The sequence below is a fragment of the Sceloporus occidentalis genome, unplaced genomic scaffold (genome assembly GCF_023333645.1).
Source record: "Sceloporus occidentalis isolate IW3139 unplaced genomic scaffold, rSceOcc1.0.p SCAF_4, whole genome shotgun sequence".
Classification (NCBI taxonomy): Eukaryota; Metazoa; Chordata; class Lepidosauria; order Squamata; family Phrynosomatidae; genus Sceloporus; species Sceloporus occidentalis.
Window position 1 is genome coordinate 18,539,535 of NW_028316984.1, and position 22,872 is coordinate 18,562,406.

Consider the following 22,872-nt stretch of genomic DNA (forward strand, 5'->3'; position numbering starts at 1 on the left):
ATCCCAGGATTCCTGAGAATACAGCCATGGCACTTAAAGGGAAATCATAGTGCTATAATTCTGTAGTGTGAATGGGCTCCAGGTTCTTACCACAATATCCAGAGCTGTGAAGTAACATGTTTTTTGTACACCAGAACTGAAATCTCACCAGCTTCTGGGCAAAGCTTTCGATTCATCCTAAGTGAACGTCCTGCTCAGTCATATTTCTTTAAAATGGATATAATGACACTTTTAAATAACACTGTGTTGGGAATTCAAAATTGTTTTAGCACCACGAGGATAAATATTTTGATAGGGAAATTATTGTATTTATTTATGGTATTTATTTATTTATTTATTTATTTATTTATTTAATATCCCCTCTTTCTCCCAGAGTGGGATCCAAGGCGGTTCAGAGAAGGAAATCAATTAAGATCTACCAATGCAATTTTAAGAACCATTAAAATCATCACAATTAAAACAATATAGCAATAGCAATAGCAAGTACATTTCTACACCTCTTATCAGTGCACTGAAGCACTCCCTAAGCAGTTTATAATGTGTAAGCAGATTGCCCTCAACAATCTGGGTACTCATTTTAGTGACCTATGGAAGGTTGCAGGGCTGAATGGACCCTGGAGCCCTACCTGGGATTGAACTCACAGCCTTGGGGCTGTGAATGGCTGCAGTACTGGATGCAGTACTGGCATTTAACCACTGTGCCATCAGGGCTCCTTAATAATAATATAAAATAATATAAAATAATTTTGAAACATACAAAACTTAAAAAAATAAATAAAACATACTCCATTGAAAAAAAGCCTCCCTGGTGCAGTTACATATTAATCACCTGCTTAAACAAACAAACAAAAGTGTTTGCCTGTTGGAGAAAGGAAAGCTGTAAGCCCTACTGAATCATTGGCCTAAGTATGAAGGCAGATAGCTGCCCACAAGTTATAATAAAATGCTATTGCTACCACTGATCTATTAGTTTGATGATCTTACTTGTACTTTGATTTCCTTCCTACTTCCATCCAGTTCCCATCCTCTCAGGAGGCAACTAGGAACCTGGCATCAGCTGACATCATGCAGTATGAAGAGAACTTCACAGAATATTTTCAGAACTATGAAGAGGATGAGCCTCCTGAATCCTACCTCACTGATGCCCAGATTGTCTCACTTGTGCTGCACAGTGTGGCTTTTCTCCTTGGAGTACCCGGCAATGCATTAGTCATATGGATCATGGGCTTTAAGTGGGACAAGACTGTCACTTCCCTCTGGTTCCTCAACCTGGCAATTGCAGACTTAATCTTTGTCTTATTTCTGCCTCTCTACATTGTGTACGTTGCCCTGGGCTTCCACTGGCCCTTTGGGAAGTGGTTGTGCAAAGCCAACTCCTTCATTTCCCTATTAAACATGTTTGCCAGTGTCTTCTTCCTGACAGCCATCAGCCTTGACCGGTATGTCCACTTGATCCACCCGGCCTTCTCCTATAGGCACCGTACTCTCAAGAACACCCTGCTTCTTATTTTGGCCATCTGGATTTTTGCTACCCTCATTGGAAGTCCAGCACTGTATTTTCGAGACACACTTACACTGCCCAGCAATATCACTATTTGCTACAACAACTACCACCCAAATGACTTTGATCTCGTTGTGCTCCGGCACCACATTTTGACCTGGGTGCGGTTCATCTGTGGCTATCTCTTTCCTCTCTTAACCATGATGGTTTGTTACTCCCTTCTGATCTGCCGGGTGAAGAAGAGTGCCATACTGACCTCCAGCAGGCTCTTCTGGACTATTCTTGCTGTTGTGGTGGTTTTCTTTATTTGCTGGACCCCCTACCATTTGTTTAGCATTCTTGAGCTGACAGTTCACCACAGTGACTACTTTCATGATTTGTTTCGGGATGCCATTCCTCTTTCTGTCAGCTTTGCTTTCATCAATAGCTGCCTGAACCCCATTCTTTACGTCCTACTCAGCAAAAAGCTCCAGTCCTGTTTCAGTGTGACCTTCTCGGAGTTGGTGAAACACACACTGTGGGAAGTTAGCCGTTCTGGGACAGTCAGTGAGCAAGTTCTAAACTCCATGAGTCTACAACCATGTGAAACCCCTGAAACTGAAGTCTCTTCAAATCAACTATGCTTCTTGCCGGCAGAGGATGTCTAAGGACACACAAAGATGAAAATCTGTAACCTCACTAGCAAGATAGCTAAACAGTTACAGCATATTCTCAACTAAACCAGCTTCTTATGTACATGTACTCATAGTGAATGCACAACTATCAATACAATTATCAGCAGAGCAGTTTTGGGGAGCAAGCTATGGCATTTGCATCTACATAGTCTTTGGTCCATATGCCCACATACATGAAAAGTAACTTGACCTCAGTGAAGGATGTTGGAAAATGGTTTTGTTATACAAAAGAAGCAAAGTTGTATAGTCATGAAGAATGAAATGACTGCTAGAGACCAAGTTGCTTTAGTTAGAGAGCAGTCTAACTAAAAAACATTTCATGTTTGAAATGTATCATTAGCACGTCTGATCTCCTCCAGCTATATCTTGCAGCTTGTATTAGAATTTAGTATTGTGAGGTTTTTGTTTCCTAGGCCTTCAACACTTATTGAGGTCTTCCTGCCTCTGTTCTATGGCTGCTAGAGCCATCCGTTCACCTACTCTTCCCACATGCACCTATTCTTCCTTCCCTAGCTTACTCTGGGTTGGTCTTTCAGCTCTGTTGTCTCTAGGGGAGGGGTGAAATTCATGAAGCTACAGCTTGTTTTTATTTTTGCTTCCTTCTCTGTTGTCCTCAAATACTTAAAAACATTTTTTTTTTTTACAAAAAGAGCAGCATCATATCTCCATAAACATCTAGTGGGCATACTTTTCTAAAACAAGAGTCCTTCATTGTTTTAGCCCCACAACTATTTTTTGAAAAACAGACATGTCCTTCCAGTCACTTCTGGTTTCAGTTGGTGGAGTCCCATTTAGAGAGCCCAGTGAGATGGAAAATGGTTCTCAGAGGGTCCTAACATTGCTCACACCTGCTTTAGACTCTCTGTCCCTTGGTCTCTTCCTGAGACCTCCTTTTCCCAGTTTTTAGCCTTCATTCCACTACTTTTATCTGTAGGTCAGAGCTGGGCAAACTCTGGGAATTATTTTTCTAGCACCACACCAGCCCCTCTGTGGAGCTTATCCCATGGCTTTTTAATTCAAATTATCTCTGTGTGGTTTAAATCTTAATTCGTGTGGCATCCTGATATTATCAGATGTTTTTGCCACCTAATTTGCTGTTGAATACAGCCTGGGTCCATCCCTGCTACCAGAAGTGTTCTGCTGGCCATTTTCTCAAGCTGGAAAACTGGAACCGAGTAGTAGCTCTGGAAGCGGGGATGGACCCGGGATGTATTCGGGCGGCAAATTAGGTGGCAAAAACCGTCTGACAAAATCAAGATGCACCCGAATTAAGATTTAATCCAGATAGAAGTAAGACAAATTAAAACACCATGGGATAAGTCAAACTGGAATGGAACAAAACATCACTTCCAGTTGGGTAGGAAAACCACTTTTTTTTTAAAAAAGCATTTCCTTCTAAAAATAGCAGGAAGGTGTGCCTTGCAGGAAAACTGTACCACCAGATTTGCAGTTTCTCCATTAACACTTCTCATTGTGTGTGTGTGTAAAATTGGAAGGGATATCTTTGGGATTTACAAAAATACTCTTAATGGGCAGCATGCAGCTTGCATGGTTTCAGTCCTAACTGAAATTAGGGATCCACTCACAGAACGTGGACTGTAAGCACTCTTGACAGTTTTGTTCCCTGAAGATGGGGATCATCATCTCAGAGAATCATTGTCAAAGGCTTTAGTCTGACATGTTAGATTGTCCATTAGATGGAGACAGAAAGTTATTTCCATTGGACTTAATTTCTCTTTTTCTCCTATCATCTGGTAGCCTTTTCTCCTACCATCTTTTCTGGGACAATATAACATTGTATTTGGGTTTCATGTGTAGAAAATACATTTTATATTAATATGTATGTCTGCATATATTCTATGTGCCAATAAAGCACAAGTCATTCAAGTAAACAGAAACAACCATGCTGGGTGAGTACAGGAGGTTGTGTGTCTTTGTCTCTGTGTGATCAAGGGGCAGTATTTGAGTGTGTAAAAGGTAAACAGCATTCTAGATGCTTAATTCTTCAGTTACTCTCTCAAGTAATCTATGATTTATTCTCTCAACTAAGCTATGCTCTGCTTGTTTTGTGTCCTTTGCCATGGATTTGCTTGATTTATAACATGTAGCTTAGTTCATTTCCTCAAGGGATCTGTTTTGTGGGGAGTTTGGGTTCTCTCCACAAACTCTTGTTGTTCTATAGCAGCGGCTTGGCTTGCCTTTGAGTTCTCTTCCCAAAATTCACAGATTTATCATTTGGCCTAGAAAAGTCTTCAACCCTTCCCTAAAATGGGTATCCCCCCCCCATCTTCTAAATATGAATTTCATGCTACTGATATAGTATATCATAAATTATATGGTAAACAGATATTATATGGATTGTCTACATTTTAAACTGGTAAAAAGCATTGTCATGACATAGCATAGTTGGATCCAAGTTTGTTTTTGCCCAAGTGTGTGGGCTGGAAGTGACTACAGAACAGCTGGCTTTAGTGCCTGAAAAACATTGGCTTTGTAAAAGCCACACACGCACACCAGTCTCACTGTTAAGAACTGGAAAAAGAAAGATTACATTATCTTGGGAGTTGGACTGGTTCGCCTAACTAACTAGAGCCCTTATCAGATGAGTCTGGAACTGGGGGTCTTCAGCACTGGGCGGTTCGAATTCACGTTATTTCGCACAATACCATCATACCAGCATTCGAATGGCCCAATCCGAACTCACGTGAATGCGCGAGATGCCGAACTGAATGCGTACTGGCTCCTCTTTTTGGAGCGTGTTGGCCAGTGCGCTGATAAGGGGATTGGCAATATCCTGGATTGGGGCTCTGTTCAATCTCAGTGCGAATGGCTCTGGTGTGACTACCCAATCCTGAATTCCATCGCAAGACCCCCAGATTCCAATTTTAACTTCCGGTGGGTCTTTCCTCTTGCCGGTTCCAGGGAAGCGGGGGGGGGGGGGCGGTTCCAGCGGCCTCCTCCTCCTCCTCCCGGCTTGGGAGCCAGCATAAGCTGCATCCCAAGAAGGGAAGAGGCGCGGGGGCCGCTGGGATCGTGGTTCCGGCAGCCTCCTCCTCCTCCTCCCGGCTTGGGAGCCAGCATAGGCTGCATCCCAAGAAGGGAAGAGGCGCGGGGGCCGCTGGAACGGCGGCGATCGCCGCGATTCTAGCGGCCCCGTGCCTGTTCCCTTCTTGGGATGCAGCTTATGCTGGCTCCCAAGCCGGGAGGAGGAGGAGGAAAAAAGCATCCCCATTTACTTAGATGGCCATCCAGCCTCTTTGACAGCCGCTGGAACTGGTCCTCCCCCCCCCCCCCCCCAGAATACATATTCACACACCCACACACACACACGTACAACCGGGCATTGCTAATTTGTTGCAAGGGAAGGTCATGGTAACGTTAAAACCAAGCAGGAATGTAGAGAGGAAACAGAGAGGAATGTAGAGAGGGCACGTTGTATCGCGATTGTTAATGTGCATGAGCTGGCTCTCCAGCTGTTTACCGGGCTGTCATGACGTGACCTCCCCTTTCACCCCGGAAGCGTTTAAGGTCGCAACCCATGCAGGGCACCACTGAGCATGTGCGAGGGGGCCGATACGAATCGGCCAATCCTCATGTTGAGCACCAGTGTGACAAAACATTCTGCACTGAATGCACTTCGCGCGAATGCGTATTGGCCAATTTGAATCATGCCAATTCGGAGGGGCTCCCAGGTATGATGGTATTGTGCGAAATAACGTGAATTCGAACCGCCCAGTGCTGAAGACCCCCAGTTCCAGACTCATCTGATAAGGGCTTAGGATTCAGCTAACATGTTACAAAAAGTACTGCTGGTAATTTGAAAGGCAGGATTATGCTCTTTGCCCCCAACTTCATTAAAATGTTTAACAATGTGAGATAGTTCATCAAAGCCCCAAACCAAAATGAACTGAGGTTCATAACCTTTGTTTCTTACTAGATGTTTTAGATTTCCAACTTCCCAAATCCCTAACCACTGGCTATACTGGCTAGGGCTACGGGGAACTGAAATCCAAAACAGCTGGAAGACTAGAGGTTGAGAACCACAATGACATGATAGTTCTCTGGCATGTTCTTTTGGATGAAATTTCTGATGTCCAGGCCATCTGCCACTTTGGATGATTATATTCTACTTGTTTTTATTTTTTAATTAATCATCTTCTCTGGTCAGCTAATATAATATGAGGATAATACAGAGGGAGGATCTGTTTTCATAATCTGTTCCAGTTGTGGTCAAATGATTCTTGCATAATTCTTATATGTCTTTTATTTATATTAAAGAATGAATAACTTTTTTCAGTTTGGTTCATGGTCCACCAGTTTCAGATGTTGGCCTGCAACTCCTATCAGCTCCAGCTAGCCTGGCCAAGTGGATCCATGATGTGGACAACCACATGTTCCCCATCTCTGCTGAAACGTTCACTCAGCTTCTTGTTTTGTCAATTTCCCCCTTACAAATCACTGTTCTAATATGAAGATTTCTGACACTTTTGGCAAGATGCCTGAAAGTAATTGTTGGCATTTCCACAAGGCCACTTGTTTTATACCTTTCTGCTATACAGATCCACAAAGCTTATGCAAGAGGGCTATTTAACAGATGGCTAGAATATTTCTTCTCATTTCTCCCTAGCCGGTGCTTGAGAAAGTGTTTACTGATGCCTGAGAAAAAGAAACTGCTGAAGCAGACGCCTTGCACCTGCTCTTTTATTTGTCTCCACTCAGCACCTTTTCTGAGGAAGACATTTTCACTTCTTCACATTACTTAAAAAAAACAAAACAAAAACCTGCGAGGTTTTGCAGCGGCATGCAGATCATTAACACCAAAAACCAAAGCAAGCAGTTCTGCCTCTTTACTCATGATAGCCAATGTGCGCAGCACTTCAGCCTTGCTGGGTATTATGAATTTCCAATTAAAATTTTCAAAGGGCAGAATACAACGTACTGCACTTTTAAAAACCAAGGACTTTTAAAGCTGGGCTTTCTAATTTCCTGCTCTTTAACTGATTCATATTCATGTGCACACACACACAGAGGCTTAAATCTAATTGTTAGTCCAAACCAGAGTAGATCCACTGAATAAACAGAACATACATAAATGTTGACTTGCAAGATCCCCATCGATTCTGTGGATCTACACGAATTGGGAATTCTAATTGGATTCAGGTTACAGTTCCACAGCAGAGCTCGGAAAGTTTCACTTTTGGACTGTTTCTCCCAGATTGGCTTAATAATAATAATAATAATAATAATAATAATAATAATAATAATATTTTCCCGCCTCTCCCAGATGGATTACAGTCTGCTAAAACACATACATCAATAATAAAATACATATAGAAATACATCAATAAAAATACAGTTAATCTTAAAAGCTAACTCATTGTCAAGTGGTAATGCAGTAGATTCTTAAAATGTTCTGAAGGTGTCTCTTACATAAGGTCAGGAGGGTAAGCTCACCAGAAGAGATCCGTCTTAAGTGCCTTCTTAAATGCCTCCAAGGAAGTAACAAGATGGATCTCTTCTGGAAGACCGTTCCACAATTTCGGAGCAGCTGCTATGAAGGCTCTCTGAGAAGTTGACATGAACCTAGTTGGTTGATGTTCTAACACATTCTTCCCAGTTATTCTGAGAGTGCTGGGCGGATTGTGTAGGGAAAGGCGTTTCCTCAAGTAACTCAGGCCCAAGCCATGTAGGGTTTTAAAGGTAATAACCAACACTTTGTATTGCGCCCAGAAGCTAAGAGATTTTAGGATAGGTGTTATATGGTCAAACCTGGACGAACCAGTGACCAATCAAACCTGTATGAACCAGTGACCTTAGCCACTGTGGTTGGAAATTGACTTTTCCTTTTTCTGAACTGAGCACTGCTCAGGCCTCTATCTGCTGAGCTTCAGCTGTAGAACCATGTGCCTTGCTCAGACCCTTCTCTGAGTTGGAAGAGCAAGGGTGAGGAGCAGCAGTTCCTCATATCCCAAATAAAAAGACACTCGTCTTGCTTTTTGCAGCACACATATCTGGAATAAAAAGGATCCCCATCTCTCCCAGGGAAGGCAAAATACAAATATAACATGAAGTCTTAGTTAATACCTCCAAAGGCAAACCCAGAAAGTAGTGTTATATATCACAAGAGCAGGTCAGGCAATAATTCTAAGGAGACATCTTGGGGGGGGGGGGGGGAATAAAAAGGAGAATTGAGAAGATAAAGTGTCTGGTTTTTGTCTAGGTTTCTCAGTGACAGTTGCCTCACAGTGTCATGGATTATTATTTAAAAACCAGAATTTTAACCAGAAATCAGCAAGGAGACCAAGGAGCTCGACTGCAAAGGAAACATGTTTATTTTCAGCTGCAGCATTGTTCCCAGAGCAACTTCATAGTCCAAATTCTGGGACCACGATTCTAAAATGAACCAAGTTTTATAGTATTTTGAACAAAGGGAACTACAGATCACATTTTCATTGGTTACATTCAATTAAACATTGACACCCCTGTATATTCACTGGATGTTCAAATATTAGACATAACATACCTCTCTATCTCTCATGGTACCCATCAATCAAACCCTTATCTATATGTTTGGTTTCACTGTCCTTAAACTGTTTATGCAGTACTTCCTTGCATTTGGGCTGGCAACTTAAAATCTGCAGCCATTTCCAAACTGTTTACATTCCAAAGCAGAGAATTTGACATGACCTGAATCTTTCATCCTGACAAACTTTGCCCTCAGTTCATTTCAGGACTATAATTTTCAACTCCTGAACATAAGCTGAATTCTGAATTTTAACCATGCTACCACAGCAGCAAGTGCGTTTCATGTCTTTTACTTGGATGAGGAGCCAGAAGAGGCAAAATGAGAGATGTTAGGAATAAAATACCCAAGTTATACAGAAGAGAGAGAGAGAGATTGAGAGCACATTCATTTTGCTGCACTCTCCTCTCCACTTGACATCATGGAGAGACTAAATTTAAAAAGAATAGCCTATTTTCTACATCAGCTAATTAAACTAAATAACCTCTCTTGGCCTGACTCCCCAAACTTCAAGGAAACATCATTCACCCATGGTCTAATTGCTGGCAGAATAGACCTCCTGATGTCCAGTAAAGTAGGTGAGGGGGAGTTATGATCAAGGCAATGGTGTCTGAAATAGAAAACAGTTGTCTAGAATGATTCCTCTGTAACCATTTTGTATTCATGATTGCAATGCAGTCACAACTGTGACACTACTGTCACAATTCCGGCTCTCCCCAACTGAATTTACTGGCCATCAGCAGTATGGAGAGGAGACTCATTCTGCTGGAGTTCAGAGCATGGATGAATGACATTTCTGTCAGGTTTTGTGGTACGCTGAGTATTGGACTACCATTCTGGGGACCTGATCTGAATCCTGGCTTGGCCATTGGGGACCTACTCGGAAATGAATTGGAGGCACACAACAACAACTGATGGAGTCAGGCCAGGAGCAGTTGCTAAGTATATGTGTGTGGGCTGTGTGCCATCAAGTCATTTCTGACTTATTGCAACCTTAAGCTGACCCTGTCATAGGGTTTTTTTGGCAAGATTTGTTCAGAGGTTTGCCATTGCCTCACCCTGAGGATGAGAGAGTGTGACTTGCTCAAGGTCAACCAATGGGCTTTGTGGCCATGTGGGGGGAATCACACCTTGGTCTCCAGAGTAGTAGTCCAACACTCAAAGCACTGTGCCACACTTAACTAAATAGCAGTGTAAATTACTGGCTACTGACAGAAATTCAAAGCAAAAATGTTGCAGGTGCTGCTGCACCAAACTTTTTTGTCATTACAGTCTAATTCACACTTATTACATGCCCAGTGGCAACCATTAATTCCAATAATTACTGAGGTCATTTTGATCAGATCAACCTCACCTTCACGGTCTATTGTTTATTGTATTAGTGTATATCTTAATTCTTACATTGTTTAATAGTATTTTAAAGGAGGGGGTTGAGGGTTTTGGATTGTATATTTTTTAATCTCTGTAAGCTGCCCCGATTGCATTTTGTAGAGGGGTGGGATATAAATTAGTAGTAGTAGTAGTAGTAGTATGCCAACTGGGTGGTAAATCTCCAGGTTTAGCTGAAGAGAGCTATCCAAGGTGCTGAGACCTTTGGGGGATAGAGACCAGCATCTCTTGACAGTTCCTCTAAAGTTGAAAACAAACCTTGCATCGATCGCCCTCCAAAAACACTGAAACTACCAGGTGCCACAGTCTACATGTGCAGTGGATGGTTGCACAGTCCCACATTACAATCAGTAGGCAGGGAATTAAATTTCAATGGCTCCCATGAAGTAAAGAGAAAACCCACATATAGCAGACTCAGTCCGAGGCTATAACCTGTCTCCCAATGCACTGTCTTTTTATTCTGAACTGAGTCTTTTTAAAGACACAAACACCACAAAGAAGCATTTAAACTCATCCTTTGCAATCCGTATGCTTCTTTTCATTCCTTCAGGCATCCACATGTGTCTAGGACAACCTAGAGAATTTAAATTTCTGAGGGTTCCAAGGCTTCCTAGACTGAAATACAAGATACAGATACAAAATACATTTGAGATGTGTTCATTTTGCAGTGTTTTAGCTGACGCAAGAAGCACATGTATAGACTTGAGGTTTAGGGGCAAAAAGTATGAACTCTATATAGGATATACCTAGTGATGACCATGTACCTTGTTTTCAAAACGGCTGAAGGCTAGAAACAAGCAAGGTTTTACTAATTTGGCACTGACTGTGAACTGACAAGATGATTAGGCAATACAAACATTACAACTCTTGCAGATTACACAGCTTTTTCCATTTAAAGCAAAGCTGTCCCAGATAACCAGGTGGTCATATTTGTGACAGAACTAAACAGGGACCATGACACGATTTCAAGATAACACGGTTGCAACACCCAGCCCTTCTGCCCTGCATCAAATAGCTAGTATTTGAGACAACAGATTATCTCTGCCTCAGGGAGACAATGGGGTTTAAGTTATTTTTTCCAAGCTAGAAATTTGAACAAGCAAAAGATTGTAAAGCCTGAGTCTTGACCACACAATGATGTGTTATTACTACTGATTATTAATTGTTTTGGGGGAAAAACCCCCTCTGTGAATGCATTTACCTAGGGTTTCTTTTAGCCCCATTCAGTTAATAGCTATTTAAAAATAGAGTGGGGAAAGCTGTTAACAGCAAACTTGATTCTCTGCAAAGAACAGATTTAATTTGGAATCTCCTTTAATGCAAGATGGATACATGGACACAGGGTAGACGAACATGTATGTACATTCTTACACTTCCCATCTACCTACGCAAATGTTGTTGTCCAGCTTAGGATCCCCACATTCTCATGCAAAGGCTAGTTACCCTAGGTATGACCTTGCAATAACATCCTGGGCTAAGCTAGACATGGCTTTAACCCTTGTGTGAGTGGGTTTAAATAGTCATGGAGTAAGGAAATTAAATGGATCAGGATGTTGGCTCCAACTATGGCGATTATTCATAGCTGCTTGGCCCCAGGAGAAAGGCTTCCATAGGTGTCCAAACAAGCTCCATTCTTAGAGGACAAAAATGTTTTGGGGCACAGTTCAGATGAGAACAATGATAGTCAACTCCTCCTTCCCCATGGTCCAATTTGCTGCAAAAGATTTAAAGAACCCAATTATGTAAAAAGAAATGATACAATTAGTGTCCTCTCCCTTTTGGCCGCTTTATAACAGGCAGCTACAGACTGAGTACCCCTTATCCAAAATGCTTGGGACAAAATGTGTTTCATATTTTGGAATAAGTATGTGCATATGCAGAATACACAAGTAGTGCAGTATGTACTGTGTCTGCAAGGCTAGAAAGAGATGGGCAGGGCTGGAGAATGACTAAAGATCTGTGAAATGGCAGGAACCCAAGCGTAGTGCTCATATAAATCCAACCTCCCACCATTTCACATCTTTGTCTCTCATCAGCCTTACTTCTTTGGTACTTGTGTTCTATATGAGATGCAAGGATGAGGATCTGAGAGAAACAAGCAGGAGTACTGCAGTTGTCACTTTGAAGGAAGAAGTAAGCAGACGGCAGAAATTTTAGTTTTCAGATTTTTGGGTTAAGGATGCTCAACCTGTATGTTAAAAATCTAGTCCTCCCATCTACCCTCTGATGAAGCTGTTCTCATATTGCTCTACTCATTCCCTGCCCTTACCAAAATCCAACTATATTTGAAGGGATGTCAGTTTTCTGCTGCTCCAAAGACTAGGATCCAAAACAATGGATGCAAGCTACAGGAAAAGAGATTCCACCTCAACATTAGAAGGAACTTCCTGACAGTCAGGGCTGTGATGGAGTCTCCCTCCTTGGAGGTCTTTAAACAGAGGCTGGATGGCCATTTGTTGGGAATGCTTTGATTGAGATTTCCTGCTGCAAAGCAGGGGGTTGGACTGGATGGCCCTTGTGGTCTCTTCCAACTCGTATGATTCTACAAGTACAGTGCTGAACTTCAGAAGTGTGCAAGGCCAACGTGGTGTCATGGTTTAACTTGTTGGATTATGACTACAGGAGACCAGGACTTAAATCTCCTCTGTCATTTGAGTCCCACTGGCAAATCATGCTAAAAGGAAGGTAATGGCAAACCTCCTTTCTAATCTACTTTACACAGTACTTCCCTGAATATTTGAGTTGAAAAGGAACATCTTACCCAAACATCCACCAATATAATTTTTGCTACATTTGTAGAAATGATTGAAGATAAGTTTCTTCTGTACAGTATATACAAAGCCTTGGATTTTCTATGGAAAATAAGATCTCATCATTTGCTAAAAGAATTAAATGTATTCATCTCTCTTGGTTCTATTGTACTTATCAGGATATGTAGTTTCTTGCCAAATCATAGTAGTCCATTGAATCCATCATGTTTCAATACCCCTGAAGCAGGCAGGCAATATTTTACCTTATTCAAATCTAAGTGCATGTAGGAGATGATGTGTTTGGATTTTCTGAATTCTAACACAACTCATCATCCTGCAATATTTTCAACATTCATGTCAAGAAGAAAGCATTTCAACCTAGTAGCAAGCTAAGCTGCTTCTCATTAGTTCTCTCTCATTAGGTAGCTCATAGGCTATGCAATGATTTGACGACTTTCAAAATATATTGTATGCTTCCAACACAACAGTTGCAAATGCATTATTAACAAAGGTTTCCAAAGTGAAGTAGGAAGATGATGGATCCTCCACTAGATTCAAAGTCCTGTGTGAAAAGAGGGACTCTCCACACTCTGCCAGTCATGAGGATCTCCTTCCATGCAATTCCAGTGAGGAAGAAAATTCATACATCAGCTGTCATAAAAGATGAGCCCAATCCAGTGGCCTCTTTCCTGCCAAAAGCTGTATGTGACAAATCTCTTCTCCCAGGGACTTCACACTTTATGTCTGGGAGACTGAAGAATGCTCTTTCAAATCTAAGCTGATTTGGGACTGCCCAGTTTCAGGCTCTGCAATGACTACTGTGGGTGGAAGAGTAGGTTCCTATCCAGAGAACTCTGGGAATTGCTTTACTATCAGCTTGTGGGAAATTGAATTCATTCACCGTCAGCTTATGAGGAGGCGGGTTAGGATGTAATAGAATATTTGTTTACCAGTGAAATCAATCGCTTTCCTATTAACATACCCTATTTGTTAAAAACTAGTTTCACAGAAGAGAGCACCCACATCTTTGAAAATTAGTAACAGCTTTTTAAATAGCAGCTTATGAAATAAGAAACATTAAGAGGCTTGAACATTGCAGTAATTTTATTTCTGATGTTATGAAGATTTAAATTTTGTTGAAAGCAGCTACGTCCATTGATTGTACATAATCTTCAAAAGCAGTGATCTTCTCTTCCAACATATCAGTTCCAACTTTGTCATCTTCAACCACACACTGAATCTGAAGCTTCTTGATTCCATAACCAACTGGAACCAGTTTGGCTTGAAAGAAATCAGAACAACTATTAGAACTGACGGCTCTTTCCATATTTTTGTAAAATGATACCCATTAAGGGTGGGTGAAAATTCTGCCCCCACTACAAGCTTGGCTGGAATCATGCCTTCTGGTGGGGCCAGAAACATGCATTAAACAGATCTATTTCTGTGTTCATCTCTATTGTAGGTATGATAAGTTGTGCATGTCTTAATTTTCCCTCAATGGAGCATAACAGAGGAGATCTTATCAAGGAAAACTTTCGAAAGGGAACCCACTCTCTTATACTGTCATGGGGAAGATAGAAAGGATAGAATTATTTTGACTAAGACGCAGCAGACTAGTTTTTATTCTTAAAATCTTTGTAAATTATTTCTAATGTGATCCTATGCAGACGAGTATCTACCTTCTCCCTATAGGCATTTGAAAAGAACCATCATGTTACTGAAAAAAATGTCTCCACCAAGAGTGTAGTCATACTGCAGAATCAAAGCAGTTTGACACCACTTTAACTGCTATGACTCTATCCTACAGAGTCCCAAAGAATGTAGTTTGGTGAGCCACCAGAGCTCTATGACAGAACAGGCTCAATACCTCACCAAACTACAAACCCTAGGATTCTGTAGGAGTTTAAATGTTTTCAAACTGTTTTAATCTTGCATTGTGGATGTACCAAGATTGTGAGACTTCAGTTTAAAAATAACAATTAAGCTATGATTTTTTCCCCAACATCAGTCCAATACTTACAGGATCCCCAAACCAAGCCATCAGCTCGGATGCTTCTAACACACTCTTCCAGTTTGGCCATGTCTGTCTCATCATCCCATGGCTTCACATCCAACAAAATGGACGACTTGGCAACTAGTGCTGGTTCTAGAGAAACCAAAGAATAGCTCACTAAAAGATTATCTCAATCAAACTAGGAATCCAATGAAAATGTACTGATGCCAGTTTCCATATGGATCCCAAGAAAAACATCTAAATACAATTCATATTAAAATTTTCAGGGCAAAACCGGTGCAACCCAGCAGAACAAATGTTTAAGTCCTCCTTAACTACAAATTTGTCTTAAATTCTCAATCTCTTTAGACTATTAGAAGACAGAAATGCAAGCAATGGTCTTGTCCATTACACTTGAATTATCTCCCCTCTATTTGAGAGGAGCATCATACAGTGTAACTGCTAATTTCCCACAGGTGGAATACTGCAACTGCTACAATACTGAACAGCTGCAGACCAGTAACTGTGGAATCCTGTATTAGTTACAATCAGAAGTCAATATTTCACCATTATCAGCAAGTACAGGATTAGTTTATAAGCAGTATCTCCTACAGCTTTCATACCACTGCCAGTACAAAGTGCTGGTGAAAACTGCAATTTAACTTCAGATTTATTAAGACTTTAGGAATGCAGAGAACAATTCTAAACTACACTAGCAGAAGCAGTCTTTTATACAGCAGTAATGTGTACAGGAAATTTCATTCATAATGTAGTAAGTATTGTAGTAAGTAAATTCAGACTACCAAAGGGCTGATTAACATACTTTTGGCTTTCTTTGATTCATACTGAGCAAGTCGCTCTTCCCTTAATCTTTTTGCTTCTTCACTTTCCTGTAGGAAAAGATAGATCACATTAAAACGATGTAAAACAACTGTTTCCATATAGTGATTGACCGCAACTAGATCTTTCAGAAAAAAAACAAATCATCATGACTTCAGCCGAAAGATGGTGATTTGGTTTTGTTCATCATGTCATCAGTGAAATGTTTTGAAGAAAGCACAGGCTGGTCTTGAAACCAATTATTAAAAATATTGTCTCTCCAAGCAATCCCATTTCAAGATGGGGTAGACCACTACCACCCAATTAAGCTCATGCTATTAGCATAATCACTGCAACCAAAAGTTAACAGGAAGTGGATTTTCAGTACCTCCTCTTCATCAGAGCCAAAGAGATCAATGTCATCATCGTCTTTGCTGTCTCCACCAGCACCTGTTGTGTCTTCAACATCTGCAGGACCATATTTCCCCAAAGCCTTCTTCACTCCAGGCAAACTAGAGAAAAGACAGCACTACATTATTTATAGGGCCTTCCTACTAATCATATATACACTCCATAACTAAATTGCAAAAGAAAAATCCCAGTTTTGCCAGGCAATTAACAATAGATGCCACTTAACTATGCTGACAATTCAGAGGAAAGATGCCAGTTGCAAAGGCACCTGCTGCCAGGCATGCTCATTGCTACATCTCACATGCCTGAACACCAGAGACAAGGCACACATTTTAAAGAGGAACAAGAGGGGAGTAAAGTATGGAGTGGAGTTTCAGATTACTTTCTGCTTGTTCCCCAAATTTAAAGGCACACTGCCTGGTGTACCAGGAGGGAAAGGTTCTCGAAATTTTAAAAATTGGCCTGAAATCAGGCTTGCCATACTCTGGTCTGTCATTATGTTTATTTATTGCATTTGAATCCTGCATGTACTCCCAGGAAGCTCAAGATAATACACATTTCTTCCTGTTTTATCATCACATGAGCCTTGTGAGGTACATTGGGCTGATAGACAGCCTTGCCCAGTAAGCTTCACATGAGTGGGGTTGGAATCTGAAATTGTCAGAGTTTTAGCCTCAGACGTACACATTATGAATTGTTATAAAGAGGGGAGGGGAAGGAGAGAAATGAAGGGTCTTATAAAACTGAACACTGTTTTAGCATGAGCTTCTATTGATTACAATCCATCTCCTCAAATGTATAGATGGGAGGACAATATGCAAGCTTCCGGTATGTATGGAGAATTAGAGCGTCACCTGGACTATATTAACATGTGGAGTCAGCTGGACTATATTAACATATCTTGACTTCCTCCAATAGCCTTAAACTGGTATACATGGCTCTCCTCCTCTTCACTTGCCCCTCAGTAACACTCTCAAGTAGGCCAAGCTGAGAGAATGATTGGCCCCAGGTTTTCACAACTTAGGGAGGACCAGAGATTGCCCCTGCCCAAAACTATTAAACCACCATTTGCAAGCAAGGGATCCCTTGTACTAGGGATTCTTGGCCCATGGAATCTGAGACGTCTATGCATTTGCTTGAGGAGATCCTTGAACAGGGTCCAATTCTTCTTCAATTTCCTTCCTGGTACTTGGACAACTGTGTACAAGGGGAGAGCGTCCATTGGATTAATTACCCAGCAGTCTGTGATCCAAGGACAGGGGTAGGCAACCTTTTTGAGCCGGGGGCCAGGTTGCTGTCCCTCAGGCGACTGGGGGGACCGAAGCTGGGGGTGGAGCTTCCACCCTCCGGGGGGCGGGGCCACATGCCGGGGGTGGAGCTTCCACCCTCTGGGGGCAGAGCCACATGCCGGGGGCGGAGCTTCCACCCTGCAGGGGGCCAGGCCTCCTCCTCTTTGCCGCCAAAAAGCCAGTGGGGGCCGCCAGCGCTGGAGGCCTCCCCCTCTTCGCCGGCCCCTGACAGGGCCCCAGGCCCCATCAGAGCCCGGCAAAATAGCCGGTGGGGGCCGCCAGCGCTGGAGGCCTCCTCCTCTTTGCCGGCCCTTTTGCCGTCGTTGGGGGCTCCGGCGGCCGCATCGGGCCTCCTAGAGGCCGCCGCCAATGGTGGCGAAGTCTCGTGTGACTCGCTGCCATTTTGGGGGTAAAAATGGCGGCGCCCGGAGTGGCGAAAAGCCGCAATTGGCGGCGCCGGCCGAAAGGCCTCCGCAGGCCGCATCTGGCCCATGGGCCAGAGGTTGCTGACCCCTGGGCTAGGAACACAGGCCTAGGCAGCAACCCTAAACATAACTAAGCATGCACAGCCAGCTTGAATCTCTTGAACTTGCCAGGTCTTAAAATCTTTATGAACAACTAGCCGCTCATTAATCCCAACAATGGCCCGTTACAAACAGGCACCCTAGTACGTAACGAGCGCGTACTAGGGTTAGAAAGGGGCGTCACTTCTTGACGCCCCTAACCCTAGTACGGACCCAGTCCGTACAAAATGGTGGCACCATATACAGATGGGCGCTGACATGACTACGTCACCACTGCGCCCGCCGTGCTGCGTGAGGGTGCCTAGAGTGCCCTTTCCACCGCCGCCGGGTGTCCTTGGGGCATGAAGCCCCAAGGACACCCCTTTCCAGGCCTTTTGCCGCTTCCCCGTGGCCTGGAAAGCGGCAGATCGGGGCCTCAGAGGCTGCTGTTGTGGCAGCTGAGGCCCTGATACAGCGGGGAAAGGGCTGGTTACAGGCCGCCCCAAACGGGCGGTCTGTAACCTGCCAATAGAATAAGACAGAATATGTTGTCACAGGTTTGGAGTTTGCTTATAAACTTGAAAAACAAACTCTAGTGTACTGATAGAAACTTTTACATTCAAACAAGAGTGGTACAAAACATTTCTAAAACATAGGAAGAGCTCCACCTGGTGCTTCAAGGTATAGACAAGACCACAACATATAATGAATTATGAAATGCTATCTAATTTATATGCAACACAAGGTGAACTTTCAGCTTAGTTTTTGTGCACACAAAAAGGATCTAGCTTTACAATGCAAGTACAGAGAGGAGCCACTATATGCGAACTACTTGATTTAACAATTTCAGTTTTCAAAAACAAATATGTTAAAATAGAAATGACTATAATTGATTTTCACAATTCTATCTACAGGTAAGCCTTATAGCCAAAAAATTAATGCACCTTAGTTTTAACATTTAGTATCAAGTTATTTTCTGAAACACTCTAAAGAGAAATGACTACATGGAAGCTTATCAGAAACATTTGAAAAAGATAAGTGATCAGGTTTTGTGACTGGAACCAGACTGATTGAGTGACTCGTCCTTTCCCTGTGTCACACGGAAACAACAAGGCAGGCCCAGGGAGAAAAGGCCCATCATCCACTTGTTGCTTCATACAGAGGCCTGCTCTTCTACCAGCCCACAGCAGGCCACTACAATGTTTTTGCAGGATCTATGTTTGGGGTGTATTTATAAGATGCTAAATACTTACCAGACCTTCTAAAAATAAATTATCTGATAAGAAACTTCTGGATTACCTGTGCTTCTTGATTTAAATTTTCACACCCATACACAATAAATGTGCATACATGGCAAATGTGTATCATGTGCTTTCTTTCATGTATATCATATGAAACTAGGTTGTTTGGTGTGTTTGTGTGTATGTCTTATCAACCAAGACGTTTTACAAAATGGGAAATTTTTTGCTCAGCCACTGTTGATACTGCTATAATACTTTCCAGGCCAATAAATATTTATTTTAAATCCCACAATTGTGTGACTTTTTTGTTTGGAACAGAGATAATAAACAGAAAACAGAAATTTGAACAAAACTAACCATACCACCAAATTAGTCCTACCTTGCCTTTTGTTTTTCATAGGATTTAATGTGGTTGTACCACCGGAGGGCATGGAACAGCTCTGCAGGAGGGGGAGCTCCAACGGCTTCAAACACTGCGACATCTGCCTGGGATGGGACATACCTACAAGAACACACATTCACTTAAATTACTTTTATACTGTCAGCCCCCAGTTTTTGCAGGGCCTAGGGGCACAGATTCCCTGTGAAAGTTGAAAAACTATAAATGCAAGACACTTTTCAAGCTTTCGACCAAACAGCGCCTCCATTCCTCAAAAGTTGAGGATGCACACTGTGGACAATATTATTGTTCTTGGAATGTGATACAATATGATGACAGTCTAAATAACTGCATAGCCATTTTGTTTTAATTAGTATGTAAACAACACAAACACCATAAAGCTATTCAAATTAAGGAACATAAGCTTTGAGACAAGGCAGTGCTTTTGTACTGTCAGGAAAAAAGAGCCCTCATGAATAGTTTTCTGTGGGTTTTTCGGGCTGATGTTTCTTCCTGATGTTTCACCAGCATCTGTGGCTGGCATCTTCACATTCTCTGAAGATGCCAGCCACAGATGCTGGTGAAACGTCAGGAAGAAACTCTACTAGAACATGGCCACACAGCCCGAAAAACCCACCAAAAACTATGGATGCCGGCCATGAAAGCCTTCGACTTCAAATCACAGGTTAACTGATGCTTCACTAGCTTTGGGCCTTTGAGCAAGCCAACCATAAGTCTCCCTTAAATGCTTGCCACAAGTACTCTGTAACAATCTGATGATTTAATGTACACAATTGTTCCATTTGCATAATTATTAAATTTACTGTGTAAAGTTACCTCTGGGCTTTGGGTGTATGAAGCATTAATGTATTTTGTGTTTAGACTTAGTCCTGTTTCCAAGATATCTCATTAATATATGCAAATACACTTGTCCCTCCACATTCACAGCTTTGACTTTTGCGGCTTTGATTATTCATGGATCTTATTAATACATCATCTTTAGGAATATCTAGGTCTTCCAGTGCCGTTCTACGGTCAATTTTAACCAAAAGCCGCACTGAAGGACATAGAGATTCCTAGAGAGAACACTATACTGGGCCTTTGTAGCTTCTCCAACGCAATTCTATGGTCAGTGTCTGTCGGATGTTGACCAGAGTCGCACTGGAGCACCTAGAGATTCCTAGAGGTGTTCCCTCAGGTTAAAAGTGCTTTTGTCCTTTGCGGTTTTTCCATTTACGGGGGTCCTGTGCCCCTACCCCAGTGAATATAGAAGTATGAGTGTACAAGTATTCCAAAATAACATAACTGGTCTCAAGTATTTCAGATAAGGGAGACTTAACCTAATCAGGAGATCCCAGTCTATGAACTCATCAGGCAATCTCCTCCCCCCCACTGTCTGCATCTCTTCCATATTTCAACAACGAAGGAGTGTTATTTGCCCAGCTACAAGACAATGTCGACACACCTTTGCTTTCTGGTGGTTAATGGGAGCCATTATGGTGGAGTGCTTTGAGTGCTGGACTAGGAGACACTGGAGGCCAGGGTTCAGGTCCTAGTTCGGACGTGTAAACCCACTGGGAGGCCTTGGGCAAGTCACAATCTCTCAGTCTCAAGAGGATAGCTATGGCAAACCTCCTCTGAACAGATCTGATAGTTCACCCCTTTGGATCGCAACTTGAGGGTATGCACTCAAGCAACGGGGAGCGCGTGGGTGCATGGGGCAGTGCGTCCCATTCAAAGGAATGGGGGTCAAGCATACGTGGAATTAGCCTTATACGGGGCCCCCGGAATGGATCCCCTGCATAAGGCAAGGGTCCACTGTATTCCAACTATGGGCCCGAACAGACAGGCCAAAATAAAGCTGCTTCAGGTCACTTTGGAGGTATGCTGTTTAAATGCTGCACGCGTCCTAAGAGGCTGGAAGCCGCGCCAAAACCATGCTCCAGTCCTAAGGACTAGAGCGCAGCTTTGGTGCAGCTTCTGGTCTCTTAAGATGCATGTGTCTTTTAAACAGCATACCGCCAAAGTGACCTGAAGCAGCTTTATTTTGGCCTGTCTGTTTGGGCCCAAAGTAATCCTTCTGGCCCCAAGCATTTCAGATTAGGAAGGCTAACTAACTGGGAGGTCCTTGGTGAGAATCACCCGTCTACGAACTCATTAATCACCCTTCATTGCTCTGTGCACCAGATGCCATAACCTCAAAGGAGGACAAGGCACTGTAAAATGGAGGACGTTACTTGAAACACTCACATGAATACTAATTTGTGGCTTCGTAGCAATGCTCAAAATGGAGGATGTTTTGGAACTCCTCTTGGGCAGAAATGGAGGACAGGTCTTGTAGAAAGGAGGACCCCTGGCTCTGTCTCTTTCACAACCAATAAGTTTCTGACTTATACCGAACCCTAAGGAGGAAGCATGGCCAAGTGTCTTCCATTCCCATTCGCCTCCTGTCCACCAGGAAGGAGATCCCAAAACGTCCTCCATTTTGAGCCTTACATACACATTTAGTCAAGTTGATATTTGTAATGTCCTCCATTTTGAGCACCACTGAGAAGCATGGATTTAGATACACATTAACTAGCTATGATTTTGGCAATGCCCTCCGTTTTGAGCATGACCAAAAAAGCCAAGCACTTGCATTTATGTTTGTATCAAGGTTCTTTGGCTCTTGTTTGGCCACGTCCTCCATTTCTAACTTGTGCCTTTCCTCCATTTTGCGGCGCCTTCTTCTCACAGGGTGAGGTCAGAGGTCCTCCTTTTCGCGGACATGTCCTCCCTGCAGCCCTAATCACGGGGTTTTAATAGGAAGGTTCATTTAGGCTGAGAGAGTGTGACCTCTCAGTGCTGCGGGATTCGAACCCAGGTCCCCCAAAGTCCAGCGCTGAAAGCAGTGAAGGCCACCTTCTTCGCTCAAGGCCAGCTCACCCCTCGATGTAGCTCTTGTCCGCCAAGAAGGTGTTGAGGAGATGGAGCCCAGCGGGAGATTTCAAGTCCCCAAAGCCCATAATGGCGGCGGAGGAGGCGGGTCAGCAAGGAAGAGCGCTTCACACAAAGAAAACTCCGCCGCGCCGCCAGCGACCGAAAAGGCCACAGCGCCCTAACGCTGGGGCTTATATAGAGGCGGAGCACCTCTATACATATCCCTCCGCCGCGGAGGCAGCGAACAAAAGAGTGCTCAAACACAAACTAACACCTATTAGTGGCTTCCGAACTGTGCCCTTTAAGGGATTTTTTGGACTTCAGCTCCCAGAATCCCAGGCTATTGCCCAACATGGCTGAGGCTTCTGGGAGCTGAAGTCCACAATTCTCTTAAAGTCGGAGGGTAGAAACTGTAATAGGAAGGCTGCAGTCGCTGCTTCACAGAGAAGTGCCTCTCCTCCTTCCTTTGACCCGGATGTTG

The 22,872-nt window shown here is 42.9% G+C and overlaps 2 protein-coding genes and 2 non-coding genes across 4 annotated transcripts in view; 1 reads left to right on the forward strand and 3 right to left on the reverse strand.

Moving 5' to 3' along the window:
* Window positions 1-3,547, forward strand: part of CMKLR2 (chemerin chemokine-like receptor 2) — a 31,685-nt gene extending 28,138 nt beyond the window's left edge. The window contains exon 4 of the mRNA XM_089523232.1: window positions 1,018-3,547. Within this exon, the coding sequence (XP_089379358.1) occupies window positions 1,066-2,148 (1,083 nt within the window). The 5' untranslated portion in view covers window positions 1,018-1,065 and the 3' untranslated portion in view covers window positions 2,149-3,547. The remainder of the gene's footprint in view (window positions 1-1,017) is intronic.
* A 10,376-nt stretch (window positions 3,548-13,923) lies between these two features.
* Window positions 13,924-22,559, reverse strand: EEF1B2 (eukaryotic translation elongation factor 1 beta 2). Its single transcript, XM_089519334.1, has 6 exons — window positions 22,398-22,559; window positions 19,473-19,595; window positions 16,038-16,161; window positions 15,654-15,720; window positions 14,858-14,983; window positions 13,924-14,118 (listed from the first exon to the last, which is right to left on the reverse strand). Exons 1-6 carry the CDS (start codon window positions 22,475-22,477, stop codon window positions 13,964-13,966), a joined length of 675 nt encoding a protein of 224 aa, XP_089375460.1. The 5' UTR covers window positions 22,478-22,559; the 3' UTR covers window positions 13,924-13,963.
* On the reverse strand, window positions 15,230-15,361 carry LOC149313562 (small nucleolar RNA SNORA41). The gene has a single exon (XR_016281181.1). It is a non-coding gene; the product is annotated as a small nucleolar RNA SNORA41 (small nucleolar RNA).
* Window positions 15,790-15,868, reverse strand: LOC149313563 (small nucleolar RNA SNORD51). The gene has a single exon (XR_016281176.1). It is a non-coding gene; the product is annotated as a small nucleolar RNA SNORD51 (small nucleolar RNA).
* Window positions 22,560-22,872: the final 313 nt, after the last annotated feature.

What these genes read in the sequence shown, in the direction of transcription:
- EEF1B2 (XM_089519334.1), bottom strand. Translation starts at nt 22,477, where the DNA reads ATGGGCTTTGGGGACTTGAAATCTCCCGCTGGGCTCCATCTCCTCAAC. An exon ending in TATGAAAAACAAAAGGCAAG is followed by an intron (nt 16,162 to 19,472) that starts GTAGGACTAATT and finishes TCTTTTCTCTAG; the next exon opens with TTTGCCTGGAGTGAAGAAGG. An exon ending in TTGGCTCTGATGAAGAGGAG is followed by an intron (nt 15,721 to 16,037) that starts GTACTGAAAATC and finishes CTTTTCCTACAG; the next exon opens with GAAAGTGAAGAAGCAAAAAG.